The 27,900-nt window shown below is 41.8% G+C and overlaps 1 protein-coding gene across 4 annotated transcripts; it reads left to right on the top strand.

Moving 5' to 3' along the window:
* The first annotated feature begins 581 nt into the window (after positions 1–581).
* FAM163A (family with sequence similarity 163 member A) lies at positions 582–24,403 on the top strand. Of its 4 annotated transcripts, XM_042464593.1 has the most exons (7): positions 582–645; positions 2,766–2,862; positions 10,939–10,961; positions 13,587–13,637; positions 14,826–14,848; positions 15,639–15,753; positions 21,902–24,403. In XM_042464593.1, exons 6-7 carry the CDS (start codon positions 15,661–15,663, stop codon positions 22,307–22,309), a joined length of 501 nt encoding a protein of 166 aa, XP_042320527.1. In that variant the 5' UTR covers positions 582–645; positions 2,766–2,862; positions 10,939–10,961; positions 13,587–13,637; positions 14,826–14,848; positions 15,639–15,660; the 3' UTR covers positions 22,310–24,403. The 4 variants fall into 4 exon arrangements, with proteins under 4 accessions (XP_042320527.1, XP_042320525.1, XP_042320526.1 ...); XM_042464591.1 differs by lacking the exon at positions 13,587–13,637 and having other exon boundaries at positions 585–645; XM_042464592.1 differs by lacking the exons at positions 582–645; positions 13,587–13,637 and adding an exon at positions 1,492–1,550.
* The last annotated feature ends 3,497 nt before the right edge of the window (positions 24,404–27,900 follow it).

The raw sequence follows: 27,900 nt of genomic DNA, 5'->3' as shown, positions 1-27,900 counted from the left end.
TTACACCATTAAAAAAATACCTAAGTAAATGCAAAGATGACTTTAAATGATGATACTTCTGATTGGTGGTTCCTCCAATTACACAAGAGTCTTGCTGGTCCTTATCCTTGTTCCTTCATCACTTTGAGGAAGCTTAGCACATACACATGGGGGCTCAAGTCTCCCTGCGCCCCTGTTCTGGGATTGAAGACTGCAGTTCAGGGATGTAGACAAGGGGGGGTTCTTGGGGTCCGGACCCCCCCTTCCATTAGAAAAATGAATGGTGTGTCCTGCTGCGCCACTGCACCCAAGCCCCATTATAATGGTGGCACTTAGTCTGGACCCCCCCTTCCTAAAATCCTAGCTACGTCCCTGTGCAGTTTTTTGAAGATGATTTACAGTTTTGGACTTATTCTGTGCACAGTCCTCCTCCTCCCCAAAAAAAAAAAAAACACACACACACACAAACACCAGCAACCATCACTGTGGTTTTCTGACACCTGATAAACTTAGAACCTTATCGGACACATTTTTCCCCGTTATTGGCACAGGAAGGTGGCTTCCAACCAAAGACTTCCAACCGAAGGAAAGGACACTCCTCAATCCTGAATGGGAACGGCTTGACGGCGGGCGACGGAATGGGGCCATTTTGAGGACACTTTTGAGGTGCGGTAAAATGCATTTTTTCTCAGACTCCTGTGCCCATAACGGGGGAAAATGTGTCCGATAAGATCCTTAGTTGTCAACCATTTTTTTGGTGTACATTTTCAAATATTCTTTATACCCCCACTTCTTTGGTGAACACAGTGGTCAATCATCTGAGCATTTGGTATGATCCAGCATGGTAATTCTTATGACAGGAGTTCATGAACAATTCTTTTTTTCCTCACCTCTGAAGGTGGGAGGTGTGGATATGAGGATATGTTTTCCAGCTTTGGTAGTCACTCTCCTTTGACTAATGTAGAATCCAGAGTACATCCAGTTGATTTCCACTTCAGTGCGTGCTATATATTTAATGAGAAGATAGGGGACCAGTTTGTGATTTCTCTCATCTGGCCTACCACTTAGTTCAGTCTGTTTCACCAGTTAATAAATAAACTGTGAGGGAGACTTTAATTGTATCTGATTGGAAGGAAATCAGGCAGTGCTTACAGCCCCATCAATTCATGAGCATGCCGTTCTGGGAGCTGTGACTCAACAAAAGCAAAGACTTGTTAATTAAATGTGATTGCATCAGCTAAGAGGGCCAACTTTTCCAGTATTAGGGAATAAACGAAGCTGACGTGCACTGTATGGGACTGTGCCAGTCCACCAAGAAATGTAAGTTGTTTACTTTGCATCCCTCACACCCTTGTTAGCTTCAATCCATTCCAATGTCATTGAAATGAATGCCAACCAGATCCCTAAAGTAGCTGAAACTTGCATCAAGATTCAAGAGCCATTTTTCCTTGATCACAAACTTGCCTGGAAAACAATTCACTAGGAAGTTCTGCATATTCTCAATGGAAATGAATTGAACATGGTTAAGATTACGTCTTTCCAACAAAGGCACTCTGGCTTTGTCATTTTGGGTATGTAATCCGAAAGAGTTACTTTCCTATGCTCTGAGAAGCATGTACTAAATTAGAAAGGGACTTAGATTTTTGGATGCCATATCCCTGTTAAATTCTGCTGAAATGAAAAGAAAGGGAACTGTGCAGATTGTTGGGGCAGGTTGAAGGGGAAACATTCCTTTTAAAAATTTACAAAAAGACCATGAGGATGGAGAGGGCGCTCATTACCAAAGATGTCAAAGGCAGTAGCCAATAGATGGCTCACAGCAAATCGATATATGGTACTCATACAGATAGGTTTTGTCTCATTTTTCAATGGCAAACGTTGGGCTAGTTGTGAAAAACTTAATTAATTATAAGTGCTGGGGAAAAAGAGACTAACAATCTAATTTATCCCTAGCTCCCACCTGCCAATTCTTCTCATTGCTTTTAGCAGAAGGAGGAGCCTTTTGCCATAGAAACATTGCAGACCTTAAGTCTGTACTATACCACCTTGCTGGGAAGTCCCAGAACATGCAGATCCTACCTTCCTTAATTACTGTTTGAAGGCAGTAAAGGAAAGGGGGATTTGCATGGAACCTGTCTGCCTAAGCTTTTGCTGGTTAAATGTTTCTCGTGCTCCTCACTACTCCCCCGATCCATTCGGGGAAAGTAAGCGATCAATAGATTTGTCACCTTCAGACAGGTCCTTCAGGGTCTGTCATGAGTGGTATTTGCCATCCAGAGAAATGTTTGGATTTTCTGGAATTTCAAACATTGTGGAGGCAGGATGAATCAGGGGGATAACCTCTTTGGGATGGAATTTTTGCTGACAGTGGGAGTCAACAGATTTCATTGCTTGACTTCCATTGGCCTGCAGAGAATGTGCGCTCTGAGTTTTGTGTCACAAAATGGTCCCTTCCATGCATGCCTTGTAAAGGCAGCATAATGCTTTCACTGTAGGCTATAGGTATATTAAAATACTGAGCAGGAAACATGCCAAGCAGAAGGGCCATGGTGCATGTAATACTTACAACTCTGTGCATATGCACTGAAGATTGGGAAAAGTCCCAGTTCTCTTTAAAATTCTGGCTTCACAAACAGAACATGTTGAAAATCATTCACAAAGCAATTTAAAAAAAAAAGCTGACCTGGGAAGAAACCAGGTTTTTTGGCAACCCTTGCTTCTGGATCTTATGGTATAATAAACATCAAGTTTTCAATTGTGCTTTTTTCTCCTCTCCTCCTCCTTAGGAACAGACTGACCTCTCTGTGACCATGTGGAGTTTTCAGCATTGGTGCTCATCTCTCAGGCCCATGTGACAGAAGTGCCATTTTGGACGGGTTCAGAGTAAGTGCTTCATTTGGCTTCCACCACAACACAGCAGTTGGGAGCAAAAACACATTTTTAGATCAGGTTTGCTTCCACTGAGATAGGCTGTGGCTCAAAGGTACAACAAAAGTGGTTGGTGAAACATGGAGAGACTTGTCAGTTGGGTTGAGGTTGACTGAGGGGAGCTTATACACCCTTTTACTCTGCACTGCTTTTTCTGTTTGCCACTGGGAGCCAGGAGTTCTGATAGGCATCAGCAGCAGCCTAGATAAATAAGATCCACAAAGTGAGATACTAACATCTGATAGCCACTTTTGAGCCTTTATTCTTGCCTATGAGTCATGCCATGGCCCCAGAGATTCAGTAGAAGACTGCCGGGTGGAACCTATTAGGACTGGGAGAAATCAGAGCATGGAAAATTATTTTCATGTCTTCCTAGGTAGCATGGATTCTGATACCTGTGGAGCAAAGAAGCAAGCCTTTCTAAGCTCTGTGTATATTTTTTGCCTTTTCACAGTACCTATTGTCATTTTTATTAAATTTTAAAACTAAATACCATAAAGGTACCAGATGTTGTTTGATCTTGGAAGCTAAACAGACTCATCTCTGGTTAGTTCTTGAATAGGAGAAGGCCAACGAAAACCAGATGCTGTAGACTATATTTCAGAGGAAGTAACTGGCAATACCAAATCTGAGTATTCCTTGCCTAAGGAAAGATAGTGACGCCTCTCGATCCCTGTACTTCTTTTCCTCTTAATCGTATACCTGTTAAAATGTTGTTGATTCTTCCTTGATTTATGAGTCTTCCTTTGTGACTGTTCCAGATTATACTTATGTAATGTCCCCAGAGTGAGCCTAGAGGTCATACTGCATATTGACTCATCTACAGACCTAGACTGCTCAAAGGAAACAAGCCAAGAGACATCATCATCCAATTCACACAGGAAGGGCTCAGAAATCTGATTTTGACATGTTCCTGTAGCAAAGAGCCTTTAAAGCTTCAGGGATCCACTATTCAGATATATAAGAATTTACAACCAGCATGACATAGGCAATTGCAATAGCTCATGCTATAATTATGCTATAATCCTTAGGGAGCATAATATTCCTCCCTTCTGGGACTAGTCATATTGCCTGTCCATCTTAAAGGACAAAATATTATTTCAACAATCCTGCCTGAAACTAAAAAGTGTCTGCTTTTACTGCAATTTGGGCAACCTACAAACCTGGTGATTCTTCGAAACAAGAAGAGTTACCTACTAGAAAGCAACTAGTTAGTAGGGTTTTCCTGTACCTGAGTGGGACAGAACAAAGCACAAAAGAAAAGCTGGGGAGTTTGCCCAACTTGTTTTGCAACTTCACTATACTGTACTGGAATTATAAATGTCTCTTCAAAATAGCTTTAGGGTCATGTTTCACTACTCCCAAGATCTATTTATACATCATTGCCAACACTGCTCACAGAGAATGGTCCATGCTTCCTATGGTTTCCTATGGAATATTTACGTTAACTGTCAGATCATGTTATTTGTTTGTTCACATTGGGCTTCATCATTATTTGGTTATAGCTGAGGACTTGTGATAGCAGGCAAGAAAAAAGATGGTAGTAATGGTTGGAGGCATTAACTTTTCCATATCAGTACTTGGGTAATGGGATCTTATTTAAATACCTTTAATAAAAATAACGTCCTTCAGTATGAATGACTTAGGATCATCTGTCAAATAGATGTGGATCAAAACAATTATTGAAGAATAAGATTGAGATGTCCTGTGCATATGGGAAACTTATTCTAGAGGAGGTCAACTTCACCTATTGACTTGAGAGATACTTAAGGTTTAATATACAGCTGGAGGTTCCTCTTAGCTCAGAAGAGTACTAGTTGTTTTAGTTCCTTGGCATGCTTTCACTTTGCTAAGGCACTAAAAGACCACAAAGGACAGTTTAATTGTGTGAAAGTAATGTTTGAAGCTATGGAAAGCTCTGAAAGAAAGGGGAGTACCACTACATTTGACTGTCCACTCCTGACGCATATATACCCTATACTCAGGACAAGAGGCTCCTCTCAGAACTGAGTGCAGAGAAACAGAATGGTTCCCAACTGGCAAAGGATTTAGGCAAGGCTTTATACTATCACCCTTCTATTCAGCTGATGTGCGGAAAACATTGTACAGAGAGCAGGCTTAGACTCAGAGACAAGAGGAATGAAGACTGGAGGAAGGAACATTAACAACCTTAGATCACACAATACTACTAGCAGAAAGAAACAAAGACCTAGAGCAATTACTGAAGACGGTCAAGGAGAAAAGTGGACTTGATGTTGAACATTAAGAAAAAAAAATAATGACCATGGAAAATCTACAAGAATTTATAACAAGAAAATTGGAAGAGTCAAACAGTTCCCTTACTTTGGACCAAACAGAAACTGCAGTCAAGAAATTAGAAAAAGGCTAAGTTTGGGAATGGCAGCTATGAAAGAACTGGACAAGATCGTAAAGCTATTGTATCCTCCATCACCATATACAGTTATTACAGCTGGGCAGTGAAGAAAGCCGACAGAAAGAAAAACAACTCATTTAAGATGTGGTGCTTCAGAAGAGTGCTGAGGATACAATGGATGGCCAAGAAGACAAACAAATGGGTTCTAGAACAGATCAAGCTGAAACTGTCCCTGGAAGCCAGGATAACTACATTTTGGCTCTCGTACTTTGGCCACATCGTGGGAAGACATAAATCATTAAAAAAGACAATAATGCAAGGAAAGGTAGGAGGCAGATGAAAGAGAGGAAGATCACACCAGATGGTTGGATTCAATCAGAGAGGCCACGGGACTGAGCGTACTGGATCTGAGCAGAGCAGTAGAGGATAGGGGATCTCCACAGGGTCGCCATGAGTCAAGGTTGACTTGAAAACAGTTAACAACAAACAACAACAATGACTGAAAAAAGTTATGGCCTCAAGAAGACCTCTACATATTCTACATTCTACAAAAGTTAAATTATTATTAGACAACACAAAAATGCCACAGCAGAAGATCCTAACTGCTCTAAAGAAAATACTCATTCTCTGTTGATCATGAAACATAGATGCAGGACAGACGGTCCCAAAGCGCTGTGCCGCCGCCGATTATAGGGTTAGGGATCATGATCAACCACACAGTCCCTAACAATAGCACGGAATGGCGGTGTACTAATGGCACCATCCAGTGTACATGGGCGCCGTCATTTTGACATAAGTGATGCACAGCATATTCACATAGCTGTGCGTTGCTTACAGTTTTTCCAGGTTCTTTTTACTCCGGAGGGACGCCATGCCGTTTGGCGGTTGTGGTGTCCCTCTGGAGGGAAATAGGCCACCGGCAGGCCGCCCTTTTGGGGCAGTCTGTCCCGGGCCAAAGTTTAAATTACTTTAATCTCATTGATATCTGATGTGAATTGTATTCCAGAAATAGAGGTATTCCTTTACTCACAGTAACTATCTAGATTAGGTACCCCAATGAAATGATGATATGATTCAGAATTTAATCTAACAAAACTCCAGTTATGGATGGATGCATTGCTAATTTTTATGAAATCTTTGAAGAACAGTTATCTCCCTTGCTTTATTTTTTTAACTAAATTATGAAGGGTAACCGTGTCCTAGATTCTCAGAAATTGGCCAGATTCACAAGCCAGACAAATGCCCAGAAGAAACTGTAAAAGCCAATCAAACTGATTGATCAAAATACCAACATCTTTTCTAGCTTCTTGCCAATTAGGTGACAGCACATTCCTTATATTTATTCCAACCAATGAGGATTCATTTAGCACAGGGAGATATCAGACTCAACCAGGTGCTTATATAATGTAGCAGTTTTGCTTTAAAAGTAGACACAGATCACTTCTTATTATCTCTCTCTTTGGGAACATTAAACATATTTGATAAGTTAGAATGGTAATTTTTATTTAAGAAATATGAGAAAAATGAATGTGGGGGGACACTTCAATCAATGTACAAAATCATAGTGTGTGAATTAGAATTAAGGCCTTGATTCCAAACTGATACTTGTATCAAAGGACAGTATTCATTGTCTCTATCATTATTGTCATTTGAGATTAAATCTTTGAATTTGTTATGAAGGTATGTTATGAAGAGATCCAGTTATAAAATGTATACATATAAAAAGACAAAAATGACTTTTTAAACCTTTTGTCAGGTGACATATAAAGTGGCAGTCTTGAATCTTAAGGTAGAGATTCCATAGTTCCTACAAATCAGTGCAGGCTAGATTGACAGCTTGGTCAGATAAAGTAAATTGGGTTTCATTGTGGTAGGTGCTTGTGTACAAAACAGTAAGGAAGTCCAATCGTATCTTCTTTGAAATGGCTAAGGATAAACATTACAGTCAAATAACACAAAACCGTACAGTTAAGCTATATCATTATCTTGTCTGATTGAGCAAAACTTAAAATGGTGGGGCTGAATGATGTTATCATGATTAAGGCATAAACAGCGAAAATGTCAATATTGCCCAAGACCCAATATATATTCCAAACAATTTCTTTAGATCTAACTGATGACATATTCATTTTTTGTTAATAGCTTCTATTGGATTTCATAAATGCTAAAAAGAAAAAAAAATCTATGGTAAGAAGATTAATCGCTTTTTGTAAACAAAGGAAAGTAACATGTAATAAAACAAAACCTTTAAGGCTGTTGTGTCTCTTTCCATTTGAGAAAATTCATGAGAATTCTGGACTATAGTCAGGAATGTGTGTAACAGCTACTAGAACTGGAGGAAAGAGAGCTGGACAGACTCTAGGGCAGTGATGGCGAACCTATGGCACACGTGCCAGAGGTGGCACTCACAGCCCTCTCTGTGGGCACATGTGCCATCATCCCAACACAGAGTTTGCCAGAATTTGTTACTGGAAATCCAGAGGGACATGGCACTTTGCAATAAATAAGTGGGTTTTGGGTTGCAGTTTGGGCACTCGGCCTCTAAAAGGTTCACCATCACTGCTCTAGGGCCTATCCTTTTACTGTTCAGAAAAGTCTTCCTAGAGAATATTAAAATGCAAAAGGATCTTGTAGCACCTTTGAGACTAACCAAAAGAAAGATGTTGGTACCATGAACTTTTGTAGACTTCAGCCTACTTCCAAACATGCTTTTGAAGAAGTAGTCTCAAGTCTATGAAAGTTCGTGCTACCCATTTCTGTCTTTCAGTTAGACTCAGAGGTGCTAGAAGATCCCAGTGCATACTGATTTTCCAGACTAACATAGCTATACCTTTGAATTCTGCCACTTTAGATAATATTAAAACAGCCTTTCTTTAAAAGGCATTTCCTGTTTGATTTAAATAGAAATGAAGTAAAGTAAATGATCAGGTCATCTCTTTTCTTAGGACCTTATCACACAAGGCTCTTGTCATGCTACAATAGCACTGTCTGAAAATGCTCTTCAATCAGGATTGCTGTCTTCTTGCACATTTTCAGAACCATTCCAGGATTCAAGTGTCCATTTGCACTGAAGCATTTCGGTCACCCACAGCATTTCCGTCACCCACTCCTCCTCCAAGACATTACCCCAACCTCTTCTCATTGTTTGGCACACACTTTCTGGATGCTATCCCACAGTGGAGGCAAGTGTCATGAAAAAGCGATTAAAACGTGGTAATAGCACAATCAGGGGGAAGATTATCACACCCCTGTGTGCATCTCCTGTTCGTGTCCCATGAGTAAACTGTAATGGATGCATCTTTGGGTAATAATGGGAGTTTCCATTATTACCCAAAGATACAGTATATGCTTGGGACATGAACGGGAGAAGCGTGCAGGGGTGTGATAATCTTCCCTCCGATCACACTATTACCACCTTTTAATCACTTTTTCATGATGCTTGCCTTCCGTGTGATAGAGTCCAGAAAGAGAGAGATGCTCCCCATCCAGAACGATAAATGAGAACAGTCTTACCTTGAGAAAAGGCCTCCCCCCCTCTTGTTGTAGGGGCCTCTTGATCAGGATAGACCAGACTTTGCAGAATTAACTATCTGCTTGCAGAGGAAAGTCAGCAGCTACTGCTTTACCTGTCTGCTTTACCTCTGGCTTTCATGTGGCAGTGATTAGTATGTCTGAAGGAAGAGGGAGAGGATTAATAAAATAAATGCTTTTTAAAACTGTAACACTCTTTTGCCTTTTCTTCTTAGATTTCCAGCCATGTACGAGTGTGTGGAAATAGGGACGGGATCACTCCCCCATCCTTATCCCATCCTTAACCCATCCGTGACTGATGGCATGAAAGGCTTTCAAATCGTAGCACCGATCCTGCCATTAATCTGCCATTAAAGTAGCATTGCATTAATGCAAACTTCTGTTAATGCAAAATACCAGCCAATGTCGCTTTAATGAGAGGTTAATGGTGGGATAATGATGAGATCTGCACAATTTCATCTGAAAGCCTTTCACACAATCGCCGTCATTCATGCTTCCTGGACGGGATAAGCACAAATTCTGTCTAAAAGTCATTCCCACAATCGTGTGGGAAGGACAGGAACATGACAGAACAGGGACAGGATGGGACATCCCTCTTCTCATAATCTCCTGTGTGTATATGAGAGAGAGAATGAGGGCTTTAGCACAACATGGTGTTATAGCGTTTTAGTGACAGAAAGACTGCAGAGTGGGGCTCTAAAAGGAGGTGGGTTGGGAGGCAATGATCAAAGCTTTTTTCTGACAAGCCTTACTGTCTGGGAGGTGTCATTTGCTAATAGATTTTTTTCCCTATAGAGTAAAGGTTTCTTGTAGGTACAGTTGCCCCTCCTTTTTTGCGGGGGATCCGTTCCAGACACCCTCACAAAAATGGAGTTTTGCTTATGTTTAAACCCCATTGGCTTGAATAGAGACGTGGGTCCATACCCCATTCTTTCTCCCTCCATTCATCCCTCACGCATAAGCAAGGGACACAAGTCTGGAGACCCCAAGAACGGAGGGAGGGCTGTATTTTGCCAATTGAAAGGAAATAAAATTGAAATGTCGGCACCTTCTCCTTCTCCCCAAATCACTACATTTCCTCACCAAAAGCACACCCCCTGACCACCTCAAATCAGCATAAAAGCATAATTGAACTTTTTGCACAGGGAAGCATAGCACAACAGAAGTGGGAGAGGAGGCAATCAAGGGTGTTTTTTTGTTGTTGTTAATAAAATGAAACACTTTTAAAATGGTCTCTCGTGGGAGAACAACAGAAGTGGGATGGCATCAAGTGGTAAGCCCCAACTGAAGGTGCTATTATCTTGATGCTATTGCAATTTACCTGTCTTGTGCAGTAAGACTTTTAGTTGTTCTTTATTTTGATAAATGGACCCAATTTAAAGGTCAGAAAGCTCGTGTGTTGGTGAGCAATTTATATTGTGGCCTTTTACCTAAAACAGAAGCTCATCTTTGTTGGCTTTCCATTCAGGTTATTTGCGCATTATTTTTCTTTCACGCAAATGTCGTCTGAAAAGCAACCTGAATTTGTGGTTTTTTTCTACTTTCTGTTCGAGTTAACCCCAAACATCATGTGAAAAACAACCTACAAAAGCAGGTTGTTTTCACTTTAAATCTAGTTTTTGCCAGAGCCGGAGAGTAGTGCCTTTCTCTGTGCTTTACCCCATGAAGTCATTAGCACTTCAGTTCTTTCTCCACAGGAGATAGTCATCAAAGTGTTTCTTTTGCCCAACGCATTTTTCCAGCCAGACAAAGGACTTGTTTTGACAGCCATCTGAAGCGCTACAATGTCATGCTGAGAACGGCACAGCACTACTCTCAGCTCCATTTTGGCATTCTTTTCTAATACAATAAAGCTGTAGGAATGAGAGATTTACGCTTCCCATAAGTAGTCAGATAATTTGTGTGTGTGTGTACATGATTCATGAACATATGCATGCGTGCACACCATGAGATGAAGATTTGGATCACGAGACAGTTAAGTCTTGGGCAGGATGATAGTATTTTAAAGTTTGAATTTCCCCCCATAATGCTTGGGCCTCAGTATTCTAGCTAGCTCATTGAGGCATGTGCAGCACAAAAACACAAGAGGTTTAACTATCATCTTCCTTCTCTACTCTGTCTCGCAGGTCCAACGTACCCTTCACTGAACGTAAGTACCTATTTCAAATCTGTTCTGCCTTTCCTTTTATTAGAAAGATTTTATTAATGCTTTGATTTGTGAGCCAGTCTGCCACAGTGGTCTGGAAATCCACTGGGTCACCTTGGGCAAGTGATGCTTTCTCAGCCTCAGAGAAAGGCAATAGAAACTCCCTGTGAATAAATCTTGCCAAGAGAATGCTAGCACAGGGTCACCATTATTCAGAGTCAGTCATGAGATGCTTCGGTAATAAATAATAAACAATAAATCTATGAGCAAATTAAAGTGAAACTAATTTTTAAAAAGATGATAAAAGTGGTTAACGTAAGCAAACCCATTTTCGTACTGTGGAGCTTTATGCAGCCAAGACATCAGCATCTGTACTGTACTGTAATGTGTGTGTTGGCAGGGGTTGAGTATGAGTAGAAGGGTCAAGGCAACCCCTTAGAGGAGTATTTATGGGAGGGATGGGACTTGAAGGCTGAAAAGGAAAAAAGAAACAAGCTTAAAGCATACTGAGGACAAGGTGGGGAGGTTAAAAGTGGATATTTTGAAAGAATATTTGTCTAGTTAGTCCTACTTGTTAGCTAAGATAGCTAAATGCCACCCTCATATCATTGCTGAAAATTACTGTATTTTCTGGCATATAAGACTACTTTTTAACCCAGGAAAATCTTCTCAAAAGTTGGGGGTCGTCTTATACTCCGGGTGTCATCTTATAGGGCAGGTGCTGAAACATCTGAGCCAGACTGGAGAATCTGCAGTCGCCGCATATGTAACTGAAGGGCGGAGCAAGCTGCAGGCATCCAGGATGCCCGGAGTGTGGGGGGGAAAGCCATGTTTGCAATACCTCTCTGATAGTCTTGGAGACAGGGAGGACTGGGCAGGCAGGGAGAGCTAACCAATCCAAGCAGGCTTTGAATACAACAAGTTTTCCTACTAAGTACCTGCATGTCATAAGCATTTGAATTAAAATTACCAGATTGAAATCAAATCTGATGTTTTCAAAAAATTTATTTGGTGTGCGTTGGAAGAGGGGTAGTCTTATATCAGGGACGTAGCCAAGGGGGGGGGGTCTTGGGGTCCAGACCCCCCCTTCCATTAGAAAAATGAATGGTGCGTGCTGCTGCGCCACCGCACCCAAGCCCCATTATAATGGTGGCACTTAGTCTGGACCCCCCCCCTCCTAAAATCCTGGCTACGTCCCTGCTTATATGGCGAGTATATCCCAAACTCTATATTTTAACTGGAAAAGTTGGGGGTCATCTTATACGTCCAGTCGTCTTATATGCCGGAAAATATGGGAACAGCTTTTAAAATTTGAATTGGGGAGTAGGTGTGATCTTCAGGCTGTAGTCTCCTAGAATCACTCAAAAGCACAAAAAGAGATACTGGTTTCAACTCTCCCAACTCCAAGGTTCCCAGACGTGGTGCTGGAGAAGAGTGCTGAGAATACTGTAGACAACTGAAAGGAAAATAAATGGATCTTTGAACAGGTTTAGCCTGAAGTACCCCTAGAAGCCAATTTGATCAAATTGAAGCTGTCATACTTTGGCCACATCATGAGAAGGCCTGACTCACTCAAAAAGACATTAATGCTTAGAAAGGTGGAGAGCAGTAGAAAGAGAGGAAGGCCAGATGGTTAGACTCAATCAAGGAGGGCCTAAATATACAGAACTTAAGCAGAGAGATGGAGGATAGAGAGGCTGGGAGATGTCTCATCCACAGGGTTACCATGAATCAAGGCAATTAACAATAACAAATGTGTGTGTGTGTGTGTGTGTGTGTGCGCGCGCGCATGAAGGAAAATCAATAAGAGTCTCATAATGTTTTAGGTTTTTTTTAATAGTAGTAGAAGGGTATAGCAATATAGTAATTATCTCTACTGCAGAGAAAGGTTTTTCTCAGAGTTCAGTATGGCAAAGAGTCCTTCCCAATTGATAATCACTTTCATAAACCTTGAAAGCCATTTGTGAGTTGCAACTGCATCAGTTCCCCCAGATCTAAAGAAGCTCATCCAGGAGAAGAAGCCACAGGCATCTCATTAGGTTTCATGAGTGATGAACTGTTGTGGACAGTATTAATGGAATACATGAAAATTCCTAAAACATTTAAGAATATTTAGAAACATGGAAAAATAATTAGATCATTTTTTAAAAAAATTAAAAATTGTAAAAGGTGCAGCCCACAAGTAGTTCCCTAAGCCCAAATATTGCTGGCACAGTTTCTCGGTCCTGTTTTAAATTGTAGGACAATGGAGGTATTGTCCTATAACTTAGAGCTTTGTAAAAATTTAAAAGCCTTTTCCATCAAACTTCAATCCTTTTCTTAAAAAACAAAACAAAAAACCACAGACTTTCTGCAAGAAGAGAAGGACTGAGCAACTGTAGGAAAACAGGGAAGGAGAAGTACAAAAGGATGAGAACATTGAATATTTCCAGACAATGTTTTTATTGACCCATTGACCTGTCAGATTCACAGAACATTATAGGGAGACCAAACAATATCATCATCCACCTAAAACCTTGCTGCTTGTTTTCTCACTGCATCTTCCCTGTTTTATCTATCTAATCCATCCATCAATCCATTAAGGAAAGAAAGACAGAATAGCTGCTGTGGGTCTTTTTTTATTGGCAGTACTGTGTGTCTTGAAGCACCCGATGTCTTGTGAGCCAGCCTTCATAAAATGTGAGTGCACCACAAGAAATCCCTAATTTAGAAGCAGTCTTATGCTCTGTCCCCATTGGAGACGTGTTAGCAAATGCATGCACTTCGTGTGCATATGTATATGTGCTAACTGGAAAATGTTTCTTCCTTGTTTCCTTGTCCCAAAAGCACTCCTCCTATTAGTTTTCTGTGGGTTTTTTGGGCTATGTGGCCATGTTCTGGAAAAGTTTATTCCTGACATTTCACCTGCATCTGTGGCTGGCATCTTCAGAGGGAAACACCAAAGAAATGTCAGGAATAAATCCTTCCAAAATGCAGCCACATAACCCAGAAAACCCAAAGAAAACTATGGATGCTGGCTGTGAAAACCTTCAACTTCACTCTTCTTATTTATTACCCAATTGCCTTCCCATGTTCCTTATTGTTATTTATTTTGCATGCTAAGCCTGAAACAAAACAGGTATTATAGACAAACCTGGAGACCTATCTGAATAAGCTTGAATAAGCTGTGAAATCCTTTCTTGCTTTAAAATCCATAGATATCAAGATGAACTTCAATACTGTCCACAAAACAATTATACCTTTATTGGCCAACCACAAAATGCACAAAATACACGTTGCAAGCTTTTGAAACTCCGTTGGTTTAGTATCAAAGAATCATAAATCATAGTCTGCAGCTACACTGCTGAAATAATCCAGTTTGACCCCACTTTAACTGCCCGGGCTCAGTGCTATGGAATTCTGAGAAGTGCATTTTGTTGAGGGTACCAGAGCTCTCTGACTGAGCAGGCTAAATGTATCACAAAACTACAGTTCCCAGAAGTGGTGTATTTCTGCAGTGCGGATGTAGCGGTTGAGTTGGAAGAGAGGGCCATCCAGTCCAACCCCTTGCCATGCAGGAACACAGTATCAAAGCATCCCGAACAGATGGCCATCCAGCCTCTAAAAAACCTCCAAAGGAGACTTCACTTCTAGACAAGCAGACAATTTTACCAGTGTGCCAAACTTGGAAATTATTTCTTTATTTATTTTGGATGATCAACTCCCCAAATCCTCCACTTGCTGGCCATGTTGTCTTGAGGGTAGAGGCTGGAGCACTGTGGTCTAAATAAGTAACTTTCCTGAGTGCATGTGTGCCTGTGAGTCTGTGAGCAGTATAAAAATTCAAGAGCTTTAACTGCCATTTTCCCTCTCTGCTCTGTCTTGCAGGTCCAACGTACCCTTCCCTGAACGTAAGTACCCCTTTGAAATCTGTGCTGCCTTTCCTTTTATTAGGTTGTAGATTTATTAATGCTATCAGTTGTCAGCCAGTGTGGCAAAATGATCTACCACTCTGAGAGACCAGGGTTTGAATCTCTGCTCAAGCATGGAGATCCACTGGGTGAACTTAGGCAAGTGATGCTCTCAGCCTCATGTAAAGCAATGGAATGAGCATATATATATATACACATTCTTAAGAAATAAAAGGTGGAATAACTATGCAATGCCTTTGAACTCATTGTGCTAAAAGCCACTTTCTAGAACAGAGGTGGGCAACTACAAACACAAAGATGGGGGTCATCTTTCCCCCCTGCATCTGTATGGCAGGCCACAGAAGCACATTTCAGTGCACCCAAAGTGATATGATGTCACTTCTGCTATTTTGGCTATTTTTATTATTATTATTTGGGGGGGGTGGGAGGGCTCAGGGGATGGTTTTGTGAGATTAGGGCATAAAAAAAATCATGCCAAATCAGTCTGAACATTTGGAAAAGATTTGGGAGGGGGCTTTGGGGAGCTTCTGAGGAGCCCTCCAGGCCACTTTTAAGGCTCCCAAGGGCCACATGCGGTTCATAGGTTGCACTTTACCCACCCAAGTTCTAGAGATACCCCAGGTTTAAAAGACTTGGTTAAAATAAGTGCAAGAGAGTGCTAGTAGCAACAGTAGCACAATTTGTGGCCCCAAAGACTAAAGGGTCTCTGAATTTTTGTTACTACTGTACTTACCTTGAGCCTAATTCATTACCTTTGCTGTTTTTGTAGAGTTTGATGGAGAACCGGTCGGATGACAGCAGGAACTGTTGTAATCACTGGCGGAATACTAGCAACAGTAATCTTACTGTGTATAATCGCTGTTCTCTGTTATTGTAGGCTACAGGTAAGGAACTATGTTTCTGTAACACTGATCTCTTTATCTAAGGAAAATATTGCACTATGTGCAAGAAATGTGGTTATTATATGTATACCAAGAGTTGCAAAATGTGAAAGTGTAGACAGGACCATCTTGGCACCCTGGCCCAATCTGACTGTTAAACATGACTGTTTAAAGATTCACACCAGTCTACACACGGTGGACTTTATCACACAAAGTAATAAATTGTAATTGGAGAAGGGTAACCATGTCTTTGACTGGGGAATATCACATGACGTTGGCCCTCTTCATTGTTCTCCCAGTGACAGACTGTTTTGAAAGTGTTTCTTTTAATTAATGCAAAAATTCCATTAATGGCCCTCTTTTCCTATGCTATTGTACTTCACTTTTTAGTGCGATACTTCAATTCTGCTTTAATGCCAATCTTGGGTGGTCATGGGGTGGTCAGTGGGCATGCTTTGGGTGCTTTGGCATAAGTTCTCTAGTGATAAGGTGTGAAGGAGTGTAACAGAAATTTCAGGAAACTTAGATTTCTAGGATTGGCAGATCAATAGGATCAGCAAGAGGACCTAGTAATTGAAAATCCATAAGTTTATTTCCAGTTGTCGACAAAGGAAAACATTGAACTCAGTGGAATTCAAGTTCCAAAAAGCTGAGAACCCCGAACAAGACAAAATGGCTCTTTTTATATTATTCAAGACAAAGAAGCTTCTTCAATATACCTGATTGGCTAATTACAATTTAAACATATAGAATTCTTACAATCAGAACAGAAATACATGCATACATTAAAACTGCATCATCACTCCTTACCCCTCCTGTAGGAATTCAGTGGAATTCATCCTAACCTTGCTTCTGAATGTCTTTATCTCAGTAGTTTATGTTATGTCTTTCTACTGGTGCCAGCTTCCATCCAGGTCAAGATGCACTCACTATTCCTTTCCTCTAGTTTTCCTAAACTCCAAGCCTTTATTTCAAAAACCATCTCTCTGGCTGACAAAGGTGACTCCATCTTTCTATAGTTTTTATATTTCAACAAGGAATTTCCACCACAGGAGAAGGTGTGAGGATTCTTTGTGTCCGCTTTCTGCCTTTGCCTGAGCTGGATGGGACCCCTTGAGACCACTTTTCTTATCTAATTAACATTCACTACTTTCTACTTATGATGCTGCAGATACCCTTCCTTTTCCAAATCCTGTGAAAGGGCAAGGCTGAGCTAAAGTGTGTGAAAATGAGTGTGATAGAGACAGAGCACTTTTAAAGGAAGGCTTTATTGTATATCAGAAGGGTATCTCTTTACATGAAGAACCATCAGGCACAGATGGAAAGTATAAGTTACAGAGTATATCATTTCAGCCAAATCAAGAAAACAATCAAAATATCCTAGTATGACTGGCTAGTACATACTTCTAATTGTACTCACAGATCAAAAGGAGTTTGTAGTCCTGGATTTTCAGGGAATAGCTGGGAGCCTGGACTCCATTATCTGGCTTTAACCAGACTTCCCAACATCTGCTCCAGATGTTCCTTTATGTCAGCTCCCTCCTTGTGATCCTATTCCAGCATTTATGACCTCGGGTCAGAATCACCTAGGTTCCTGCTTCTGCTCAACTGCCCATCTAATTGCACAATTGCTGTCTTGTCACCTCGGTGATGCTGAGCCTCATTAATAGTAGTAACAACAACAACAACAACAACAACAATAACAATAATAATATATTTATATTTCCTGCTTCTCCCAGTGGATCGAGGTGGGATTACAGCAACATAAAATTACAGTGCACCCATGTTTTACGTAGGCAAGGCATACACAGCTTTCGGCATATGCTGAAAGCAGCACTGGAAAAGGCCCTTGCACACCCTGGAAGAAGTAATGGGGCATGCACCTCTGGCGCACGGGCACCGCACACCACAGGCGCAAGCCCCATTACTTCTCATGGGGCTCCAGCATACGCGGATTGCTCCTTATGCGGAGGAATCCAGAAAGGATCCCCATGTAAGGGGAGGGCCCACTGTACATAAAATGTAACTGTATCTCCTCCCACATTTGACCCTTTGTTATCTGGGGGAAAGGCTCTGGGCCTCCGTCCTCCAATGACGTACAGGACGGAGGCACATCCAAAGACCCCCGCATGACAACCTTCTCCGCTGCTACCGCCACTGCTGCTGTTCCCCAGGCTGCCAGGGCCTCCCTGAGCTTGGCCATTCTGGGATTCTGGGAGGCCCCGGCAGCCTGGAGGACAGCGCCAGTGGCAGTGGTGGAGGTGGAGAGGGCTGCCTGCTGGAGGTCTTTGGACGTGCCTCCATCCTGGATGTCTTTGGAGGACGGACTAAGGCACGGCAGATGGAGGCACGTCCAATGAGCCCCAGTCAGCAGTTTTTTCTGCTGCTGCCACTGCAAGAAGAATGGACAGAGGCAAGGGAACCGAAGCAGGTGGCGGAGGGAGCCTTGACAGCCCCCACTGCCACCACCACCACCGGAGCCCCCAGGCAGGAGGGAAGGAGGGGAGGAGGAGGAGGAGAGGAAGGAGGGAAGGAAGGAAGGCAATAAGGAGGGAAGAAGGAGGAGTAGGGAGGGAGGGAGGGGGGCATGGCAGGAAAGTCTGGGGAAGCCTCTCCTGCCATGTCACAAAGAAGCCTGTCAAAACAGGCACATTGATTCCTGAAAAAAATACTGAAACTGGTGCAAAGATAGTGGCAACCACTGTGTTTGCTGAACCGGTTTCAGGATTCGGTTCAAGAACTGAATCTACAGGTAAATGGGAATGGGTCCTCTGATAATGAGAGGACTCCACATTATCACAGAAGAGAAGAGAAGCCAACACTTTGCTCACTACTCCTCCACCTGCCCCTTTTGCCAGGTCCATTCTGGAGTCTCTCTTTCTCACTCTCTCTCTCTAACACACACACATCTGAAAATATAAGTGCAAAATAGACTTACAGTTTAAGAAAGCATTTATTTCATTAATCCTCAGCATCTTTCTTGGGTTTTTTTATACCTTCAGACTTCTTTCAGGCTAACTTCAAACAATGAAATATATAAAATGAACAATACTACCTTTAAAAGACTTTTCGGGGAGGGGGGGCTTTCTAATAGGTTAGATCAGACTAAATGCTGGCAGATAGATCATATAGATAGATAGATCAGTAGCTGCTTCCTGCTTACTTTCATCTGACAACACTTTATCACACACCCCAAAAAAGCAATTTATCCCTGGCAGGATACTATCCCATCACTTATGGGATACAGTCGGGTATTATCGCAGGGAAAATGCCGCTGATGCCACCGGACGACTGCATCTTGACTACATCTCAGCTCCCAGCCACTCTTAGCCTGCCGCTTTTCAAAAACGGGAAGCTCCTGACTTTGTAAATGAGCCAGCTAAGTGCAGTTGGGAGCCAGGATTTAGCCAGGATGCAGTATTTCTCTGCAATAATACCCAGATGCATCCCATAAGCGACTGTATCCCGTCAGGGATAAGTCGCTTTTTTTGGGGGGGGGTTGCGAATTCCTTACTCTGGTCTAACAGATTGGAAAGCCCTCTTCAGAGGAAAAATGTTAAGACTGTTTTCATTTATAATTCATTTATTTTTGCAGGGGGGAACTGTCTGTGTCAAAAGGGGCAAGGATAATTTCATGGCAGCGTGTGTTAAGCTTTTAGAGCCAACTAACAATGTAATCACAGAAAGGTTTTCACTATGACAGAAAACAGAGTAACCCCAATTGCATAGCATTTTAAAAAAATAATGCTATTGTAGTGGGAAAAGATTCCTCGTCTGATAAAGTCCAGTGTTTTATGTACAGTACATTCAAATCCTATGCCCACTTATCTATAAATAAACTATACTTGATACTGTACTTGTTCACTCTGTGCATCTGAGGAAGTAGACCTAAGACTATGAAAGCTTATGCTTTAATGTCTTTCACACAGTTAGTTTAAAAGATGCTACAAGATCTTTTGCATACTGTACTTGACACAGTAGGTCTTTCTTACAGCTGTCTAGCAAGGTAGGTTAGCTTTATCTCTATCCAAGAATAACAGCTTTCCCAAAGGTCACCAGCTTCATGGCTAAGGTGGACAGGGCCAGCCAAAGATATTTTAGTGCCTGGGGGAGATCTCAAACAGCCGTACTTCTTTCTGCATCATGTTACATCATTCCCAAGGCCAACATAGTTATTCTATCACGAGGAAGACAAAGCTCCCCATTTTCTTGGCAGTAACAATACAGCCATAATAAATGAATATCTAACAATTTGCTGCCTTTTCAGCCTTGGGCAGCTGCTTCACACTGATTAACTGTAAGGCCGATGCTGGAGGTGATGTCTGAACAGAGAACATCCGAGGTCATGACTCACATTATTAGCCACCATCTTTCCTGCACTACACAGTCTCTTGCTTTTTGTTGTTACGTTATAGTCTACTTACTGTAGTAACTACTGTATTGTAGTATACGTCTTACTATGTCTCTGCACTGATACAAGAGTGTTTTACGTTGCTTGTGTGTACAGCTACACTTGATGCAAAGTTGGCCTGTATCTTTGTTTGTGAGGCCCAGGGATGTAGGCAGGATTTTAGGAAGGGGGGGGGGGGGGGCCCAGACTAAGTGCCACCATTATAATGGGGCTTGGGCGCGGGGGCGCAGCAGCACGCACCATTTATTTTTTTAAAGGAAAGGGGGGGGTCCGGACCCCAAGAACCCCCCCTTGCCTACGTCCCTGGAGGCCCTGATTCATATGCTTTATTATGAACAGTGAGTTAGGATAGGTAAGTCGATAGGCATTAGGAAAGCTATATGGAAAAGATGACTGTTATTGGCGCATTGGTCAAGTCACAAAATATATATATATATTGAAAAGCTTCATAAACACCAGCAATAACATTTTCCCAACATAATCTACCATATCACATAGAGGAGACTAGTGTCCTTCTCCCATCGTTAAACTGTGTTAATCGCACAATCAGGGGAGAAGATTATCACACCCCTGCGCATTTATCCCATTCTTCTCCTGTCCATAAACAGTAACGGACCCATCATTTGGTATTAACGGGAGTTTCCATTAATACCTAATGATGCTTCCATTACTGTTTACAGATGGGAAAAGAACGGGATATGCACATGGGGGTGTGATAGTCTCCCCCCAACTGTGCAATTAACACAGTTTAATGATGGGAGAAGGACACTTGCCTCCACACAATGACTTCACAATAAGGGGAATAACATCTGAGGAAGTAGTCTATGAAAGCTCATGCTACCAAATTCTTTCTTTCAGTTAGTTTCAAAGGTGCTACAAGATCCCTTTGCATAATCATTTTTCAGACTAACATGGCTATATCTTTGAATTCTAGCTTAAAAAGTGATTGCTTAGGTTGTCTTCAGTCAAAGTGCAATGCTTGATTTCCCAAAATAGGATCAAAACAATTTCATAGAAAGTCATAATTGTTGGTCACACCTAGTAGAGTCTTGTTAAGTAGTTTGCCTTCAGTTATTGCTGCGCAGGGACTAGAAGTGCAAGCTATAAAGCTAGAAGTTCCCAGGTGCAATAGGACCTGAGCCATTAATTCACTAAATGACGTTAGTTAAATTGTTATTCTTCAGACAAGTACCCATTCACAGCATGCCGACAATATCACTAGACTCCCTTGCAGTGTTGTTGTAAAAAAATGGCGGCATTAGAAGCAGATGAAATGATCTGAACAGTCTACTGCATGCTATAAAAGTAAAGGTAAAGGTATTCCCCATTGACAAGGTTGTCAAGTCGTATCCAATCATAGGAGGCGGTGCTCATCTCCATTAGTAAGCCAAAGAGCCAGTGTTGTCAGAGACTATTCTGTGATCGTGTGGCCAGCATGATTGCACAGAATGCTGTTTATCTTCCCACTGGAGTGGTATCTATTTATCTATTAGTATTTGCATGCTTTCAAACTGCTAGGTTGACAGAAGCTGGGACCAGTGATGGGAGCTCACCCTATCATGCAAGACCTGGGCCTCGAACTGCCAACCTGCCGATTTTGCAATCAACAGAGTCAGCGTCTTAACCACTTGAGCTACCGCATCCCTGAAACATGTTATATATACATGCTATAAATATATATTAATATTTGTAAAATGCATTTTTTGTGAACTAAGTCCAGGTCTTTCCCTCCTGCTTTAGTATTACTGCTGCAAGAAGGATGAATCTGATGAAGAGGAAGAGGAGGAAGAGGAGGAGGAGGAGGAGCAGGAGCCTGAGCTTCCCCCACACTCCCACTATGTCATGTGCAATGCTTGCAACTCTCGTATCATGGACGGACAGGGCAACCCCTCCTTTCCACCCCATGAGCTTAACAAGCAGGGCAATCGGAACTATTGTCCAACCTGTTCCCCCTATGGCTCTCCCTTTTACATACGGACCGCTGACATGGTGCGGAATGGGGGCGAGAGGATCACCTACACACCCACGTGCTGCAAGGAAATGGGACTACCCATCAAAATGGCAACCTTCCAGAGTTACCCGGTGACCCACCACTGCATCATACGCGAGACCTTTCCAAACCCGAGGGCTTTTAGTACAGAAGTATGATCACTGTCTATCACTATCACAGGGTGCTTCAGGGTATCCCCTTTGGGTGGTGGGGATTTTAATTCTGTAGGTTTGCTATGGAAATCTTTTTGACAAAAAATGGAACATATGTCCAAGACCTACCATTATTCCTGATCATTGCAACAAGGCTTTCACTCAGAGGAAAAGAAGTAATGTTGTGTTGTAACCACGGGGGTCGAACGTGGTCATTTTTGAACCTGCAGCCAAGGTTGTTGTATCCAATGAGACAGTCTTGTCTATGGAGGGCTATGTACAATACAAACTAACTTGCATTTAAAAACCTTGCAGTTCCACCTCCCACAAGCATCTTTGGTATCTACACTCAGCAAGCCCTGTGTGTCTCACTTTCCAAAGCAATGCTCACTGGCGTCCCTTGACAGATAATGTGAGCACATACACTAAGTTAGTCAACACAATGGTTCTTAGGAAATGTCATCCCCACCAACGAAAGTGGTGTTAGAGGGAAGGATGATAGTCACTTTACATGGTCCTGATCATGGGAAGTGTAGTGGGAGGCAACTGAGGGTCGGGGTGGCCTGATTTTCCCTGTAATATATCTGTTACAAACTGAATATTATCTGTACTAGAATGTAAAATAAGGTAACCAGTTTCTGCTTTTTTTTCTCCCACAAGCACATATATGTCCAAAAGATAAAGGAGAGAAGAGAGAGAAATGGGGAGATGAGGAACCCTTTCTGGATTTTGATGGTTCTTCTATAGGAAAAAGACCCACTGTTCTCCCAAATTCACCCCAATTTCTTATTACTCACAGCCTTTCTTAAGTACATAGAATTCTGATGCTTAAATGCTACACAACAATGGAAGAGCTAAGGCTTTGTTAGGACTCTCCATCACCTCACTCCCTGTCCCCTGGTGTTCAGAGCCCTTGTATGGCATTGACTGCTGATATATGTTCTAGTAAAATAGCATAAGGTATTATTTTTATAACCGTGTCCTGATATGGAATATGTAGGAGGGCTATAATCCACATTTACAAGTGTGAAGAAGAAGGGCCAGACCTGAAGTAAGTCTGAAAGCCAGTCCCACATTTGAATGTTTAATGACATGTTAGAACAAGATAATAGTGTGCACCTTTTAAAGAAGAACTCTTTGGATCCACAGCAGAAAATGTACTATACTGCTTCATGAATTTATTGGTTGGTAACTTCTGCAGTGTCACCCTTTGCTATTGTTCATGTGTTTGAATGAGTAATCGTTTGATCCTCTAAGGAGCGTGGCCAGAGGTTCTCTAGCACCACTTTGGCACAGAGGGTTTCTTGCTTTGCCAAATTGTCCAGCCAACGTTGGACAAGTGTTTAATAAGCACAATGGTCCCCTGCTTTATGGAGCTCTTGAATATGGATTGGGACCCAGTCCTAATGCCTAAGGACACATCCTTCTATACAAATGGGACATTTATAGAAAATTTGTATTTTATACAAACAGTCACAATCCCTTAAAAATCAAGTATGGCCATGCTCCATGAGAATCAGAGAACAATCAATTGTGTGCAGTGTACGAAGTTGGCCTTCCCCTGGGTTGCACCTCTTTTGCCTCATACATAATGCCACTGGAACTGATAACTGAACTGTACAGGCGTGTGCGTGTTCTGACTCTAACACTGCAGATTATAGATGAGGGGCCGCATGACTTAAGCAGTATTGACCTGGTGATCTGACTTGCTTCCAGTCTCCATAATCAGAAGAGCCTGTTAAAAGTTGTTTCCCATGTAAAAAAATAATTTGTGCCCACGGCAAACAGATTCAGACAGTCCTTCACTTGCTCTCTGATGCGTAAAACTTTTAAACCTGATGAGCATTTTCCAGGCATGTGAGAATTCTCTCAGCAGTACAAAAAAAAATCATCTAAAGACACTATATGACATAAAAGACCTTTCGCACTTTTATTTTCAAATATACAAGATATTATTGAGTTCTTTTATTTTCAAATATACAAGATACTGATTCTACAGACTAACACAGCTACATCTTTAATTCCGCCACAACATATTGACTTGTTCAGCAAAGCACAAAAAATGGTCAGTATCTTGGACCATGGTCAGTGAGTACCAGGCAAGAGTGTAACTGTTAGAATGTGTAGTGGTCAGGGGGAGATAGTTATCTCTTCTTTGCTGTTATCGGTGTCCCAAATGTGGTGGATTTACTGAGGAGGAATTCAGTCCTAAGAAAGCTGCTTCCCACTGCAGTTTGGGCTCCGATTTGACAGAGTCTGTCTGGTACAACTGAACCTGAAACTAGGACGTTATCCAGATAGGAGCACAACATGCATTACTTTGTACCATTTAGTCAAGGCAGCGGAGTGCCCTTGTAAGGTACTTGGCATGACAAAGATAAAGTTGGAGCTTGTCCAAAAGCTGATTTTTCATTCAGGCAATTTAATATTTTACCGTGAAGGCTATCCTGTGACAGGAAGTTTTTTGGGGGGGGGGGGAATCATAATAATGCTGTGAGTCACTGGGGCCATCCAGATATTGCTTTTTGCTTGTCAAGGAAGGAGTTGTAGTGGGAAGTACAATGATGGAGAGTCACACTTATATGCTTTCCTCCTTTGGGGTAAATTCAAAAGCAGGGTGGGTGAGTGGGAGAAAAAATTTCCTTAGCCATGTTGAGTCTATATTAGGTGGAAACCCCTGCAAGTGGGAATTCAGAAGAGCACTCAAATCCAGGATTCCAGGCAAAGGCATAACTACAGTAATTTGTGGATGGAAGCAATGGCACTTGAGCAAGTGTTGTGCATTTGCCAGCAGGGCTTGACGTTGTGCTTTCTGCACACCTGTTAGAGAAGACTCAGTCATTTCAAAGGTTCTTTCATAGCCTTTGATTACAAAGAATCACAAAAGAGTAAAGTGGTTCTGAAATGACGCATATTTTATTTTGCTGCTTAATTAAAGGCAGAAGCTGAGGTTTCAGATGGGTTTAAAGCATTTATTGGAAAAGAGCACTTGAAATCTCAGCACTCCACAGCTAGTGAATGAGCGACAGCATCGACCAGATCAGGTTAGAAATGCAGGGAATCAAACTTTAATGATTTGGGGGCAAAAGGGGGGGGGGTCCCAGTAGCAGGAATTGTGTGACACTCCACATGTTGAACAGTGTCCCAGCCAATGTAGACAATGATGAGGAATGCTGGGAACTGCACTCCAACAACATCTGGAGGACCACACAGTTCCTATCACTGCCGTTTGTTTTGTTTATCTCTAAGGAGTTTATCACACAGAGGAGATCAGGAGTTTATCCCGTGAATATCCCGGGAAAATGGCTTAATTACGTGAAACAATTTCCCACGTCACCCAAAACCTGCCATTAAAGTGGTCACAAAGAAGCATTAGCGCGTATCTTTTTACTTTCGGATTTCAGCAACAATGCATTTCTGACATCACTTTATTTGTGCAATTACGTATGATAATCATTTACACAATTACCATTTTTGCTTTATTTGCAGGATGCTTTTAATGCGCCTTAATCTCTCTTTAATGCCGAAATTAGCCCCAGTGTGATAAACTCCTGAGAGAGGCTTTCCTCTTGAAGAAACTTCAAAGGAAAATGCATTTTGTCATAGCTTTCCAGATCTTCCTAGTCCACAACAAACAAACAAAAAACAAGCAGAACTTCATGAGGACCTTGTACCTATTGAATGCCACCTTGAGTAGGGATAAAAGGGGTAGTCACCATTATATATTTCCTGGCTGTAAAACTGGTTTCCCAATGTTCAGGAAACCCTGATGGGAAGAATAAAGGACTGGCAAGAATTCAGAGACATTGCTGTGTTAGTCTGGAATATCAGTATACAAAGAGATCTTGTAGCTTCTTTGAAACTAATTGTGCAATTTCTTTGGCATAGTTAGTTTTAAAGGTGCTATAAGATCTCTTTGCATTGGCAAGAGGTTGGTGCAGTTTTCACCTGGTATTTATAGATCTTGAAGTGTACAGCAGGCCTTTGGAATCTGCTGGGATTTGGTTCCAGGACCACCACCACCCCACATAGATATCAAAATCTGTAGGTGCTCAAGTCCCATTATGTACAATGATATATTAAAATGGTGTCCCTTGTATAAAATGACAAAATCAAGGTTTGCTTTTGGGAATAATAACAACAATGCTTGGATGGTTGAATCTGTGGATGCAGAGGGCCAGTTGTATTGGGAAATGATTCGGGGAGAGGGTTGTACAAAAGTCAGGCAAAAGGACTCATGGATATCTGGTAACAGTGGTTTTTGTGTGAAAAAAATGTATTTGTTATGTAAAAACTACATCTTTTGTGCAAAAAACACTTTCCAGATGTATGACTTAACAATGAGATAGCTACATCTCTGACAAGATACACTGTCTTCTAGTGAATTACAATGATGCACATCAGGGCACCGTGTGGGACCCATGGCACAGTGAGATAATTTGCAACAGAGGTGCTGCTTGCTCCATGTGCACAATGGATCAAATGGCACAACTGTGTCTCTATTCCTAAGAATACAAAAGTTGCTCAATAGCCCAATTAAACTTTACATGATCTTAAGTTGGTTTATGATGATGTAACTTCCCAACAAGGTGCCAGCCAGTATTTTTTGCACAAAATGCTGTGATTCCCCCCCCCCCCCCCCCCCCACACACAAACAACAACATGCAAAAATACATACTCATTTTTCCCAGGAGATAACTATGAAATTATTTGTGATGGTGAAATAGTCATTTATCCCTACATCCCTCATCATGAATGTATGTGTGCCTTCAAGTCGTCTGCCAATATATGGAGACCCCATGCATTTCATAGGGTTTCTTGGGCAACGGATGCTTAGAGATGGTTTTGGCAGTTCCTTCCTCTGAAATATAGCCTACCATACCTGGTATTCATTGGTGGTCTCCTATCCAAGCACTAACCAGTGCTGACCATGCTCAGCTTCCAAAATCAGATGGGATCTGGTGCCTTTAGAATATGTAGGCCCTCTACTCAGGAATACGTTGCTAAAATGGTGATAGAATGGTGCTCCCCTGCCCCAGGTTCCTCTTCCTCTTTAAGCTATGTTGGGTGGACTGCACATTATGCTAGGGAGTCAGTGTTGGTGGAGATCATGCTGCACCCTGGCATTTTACTGAAGTGAAGTAGGCTGTACAGAAAGAAGATGTAAGAAGAGATGTAAGGTTTTGCTTGAGAGAGAGAAACACACCAATGGGAGAATTGGAGAATTGGAAATGTGAGTAAGGCCTGTTACAGACTGCCAAAATAAAGCTGCTTCGGGTCTCTTTGGAGGTATGCTGTTTAAATGATGCATGCATCCTAAGAATCCGGAAGTTGCACCAAAGCTGCGCTCCAGTGCTTAGGAATGGAGTGTGGCTTTGGTGCGACCTCCGGACTCTTAGGACCCATGCATCATTTAAATAGCATACCTCCAAAGAGACCTGAAGCAGCTTTATTTTGGCAGGCTGTAACAAGCCTAAAATTTAATTTAAAGTCCCAACGGACTACACTGACTTGTTTGTTAGAGCCCAGTGAAGTATAATTCTAAGCATTTTATTTAGAAGGCTCATTGCAGTCAATGTAATTTACTCTCAGGAAAG

Source organism: Sceloporus undulatus, chromosome 4 (genome assembly GCF_019175285.1).
Source record: "Sceloporus undulatus isolate JIND9_A2432 ecotype Alabama chromosome 4, SceUnd_v1.1, whole genome shotgun sequence".
NCBI classification, from domain to species: domain Eukaryota; kingdom Metazoa; phylum Chordata; class Lepidosauria; order Squamata; family Phrynosomatidae; genus Sceloporus; species Sceloporus undulatus.
The sequence above is the reverse complement of the archived record's forward strand: the minus strand, read 5'-3'. Positions and strand labels throughout refer to the sequence as shown.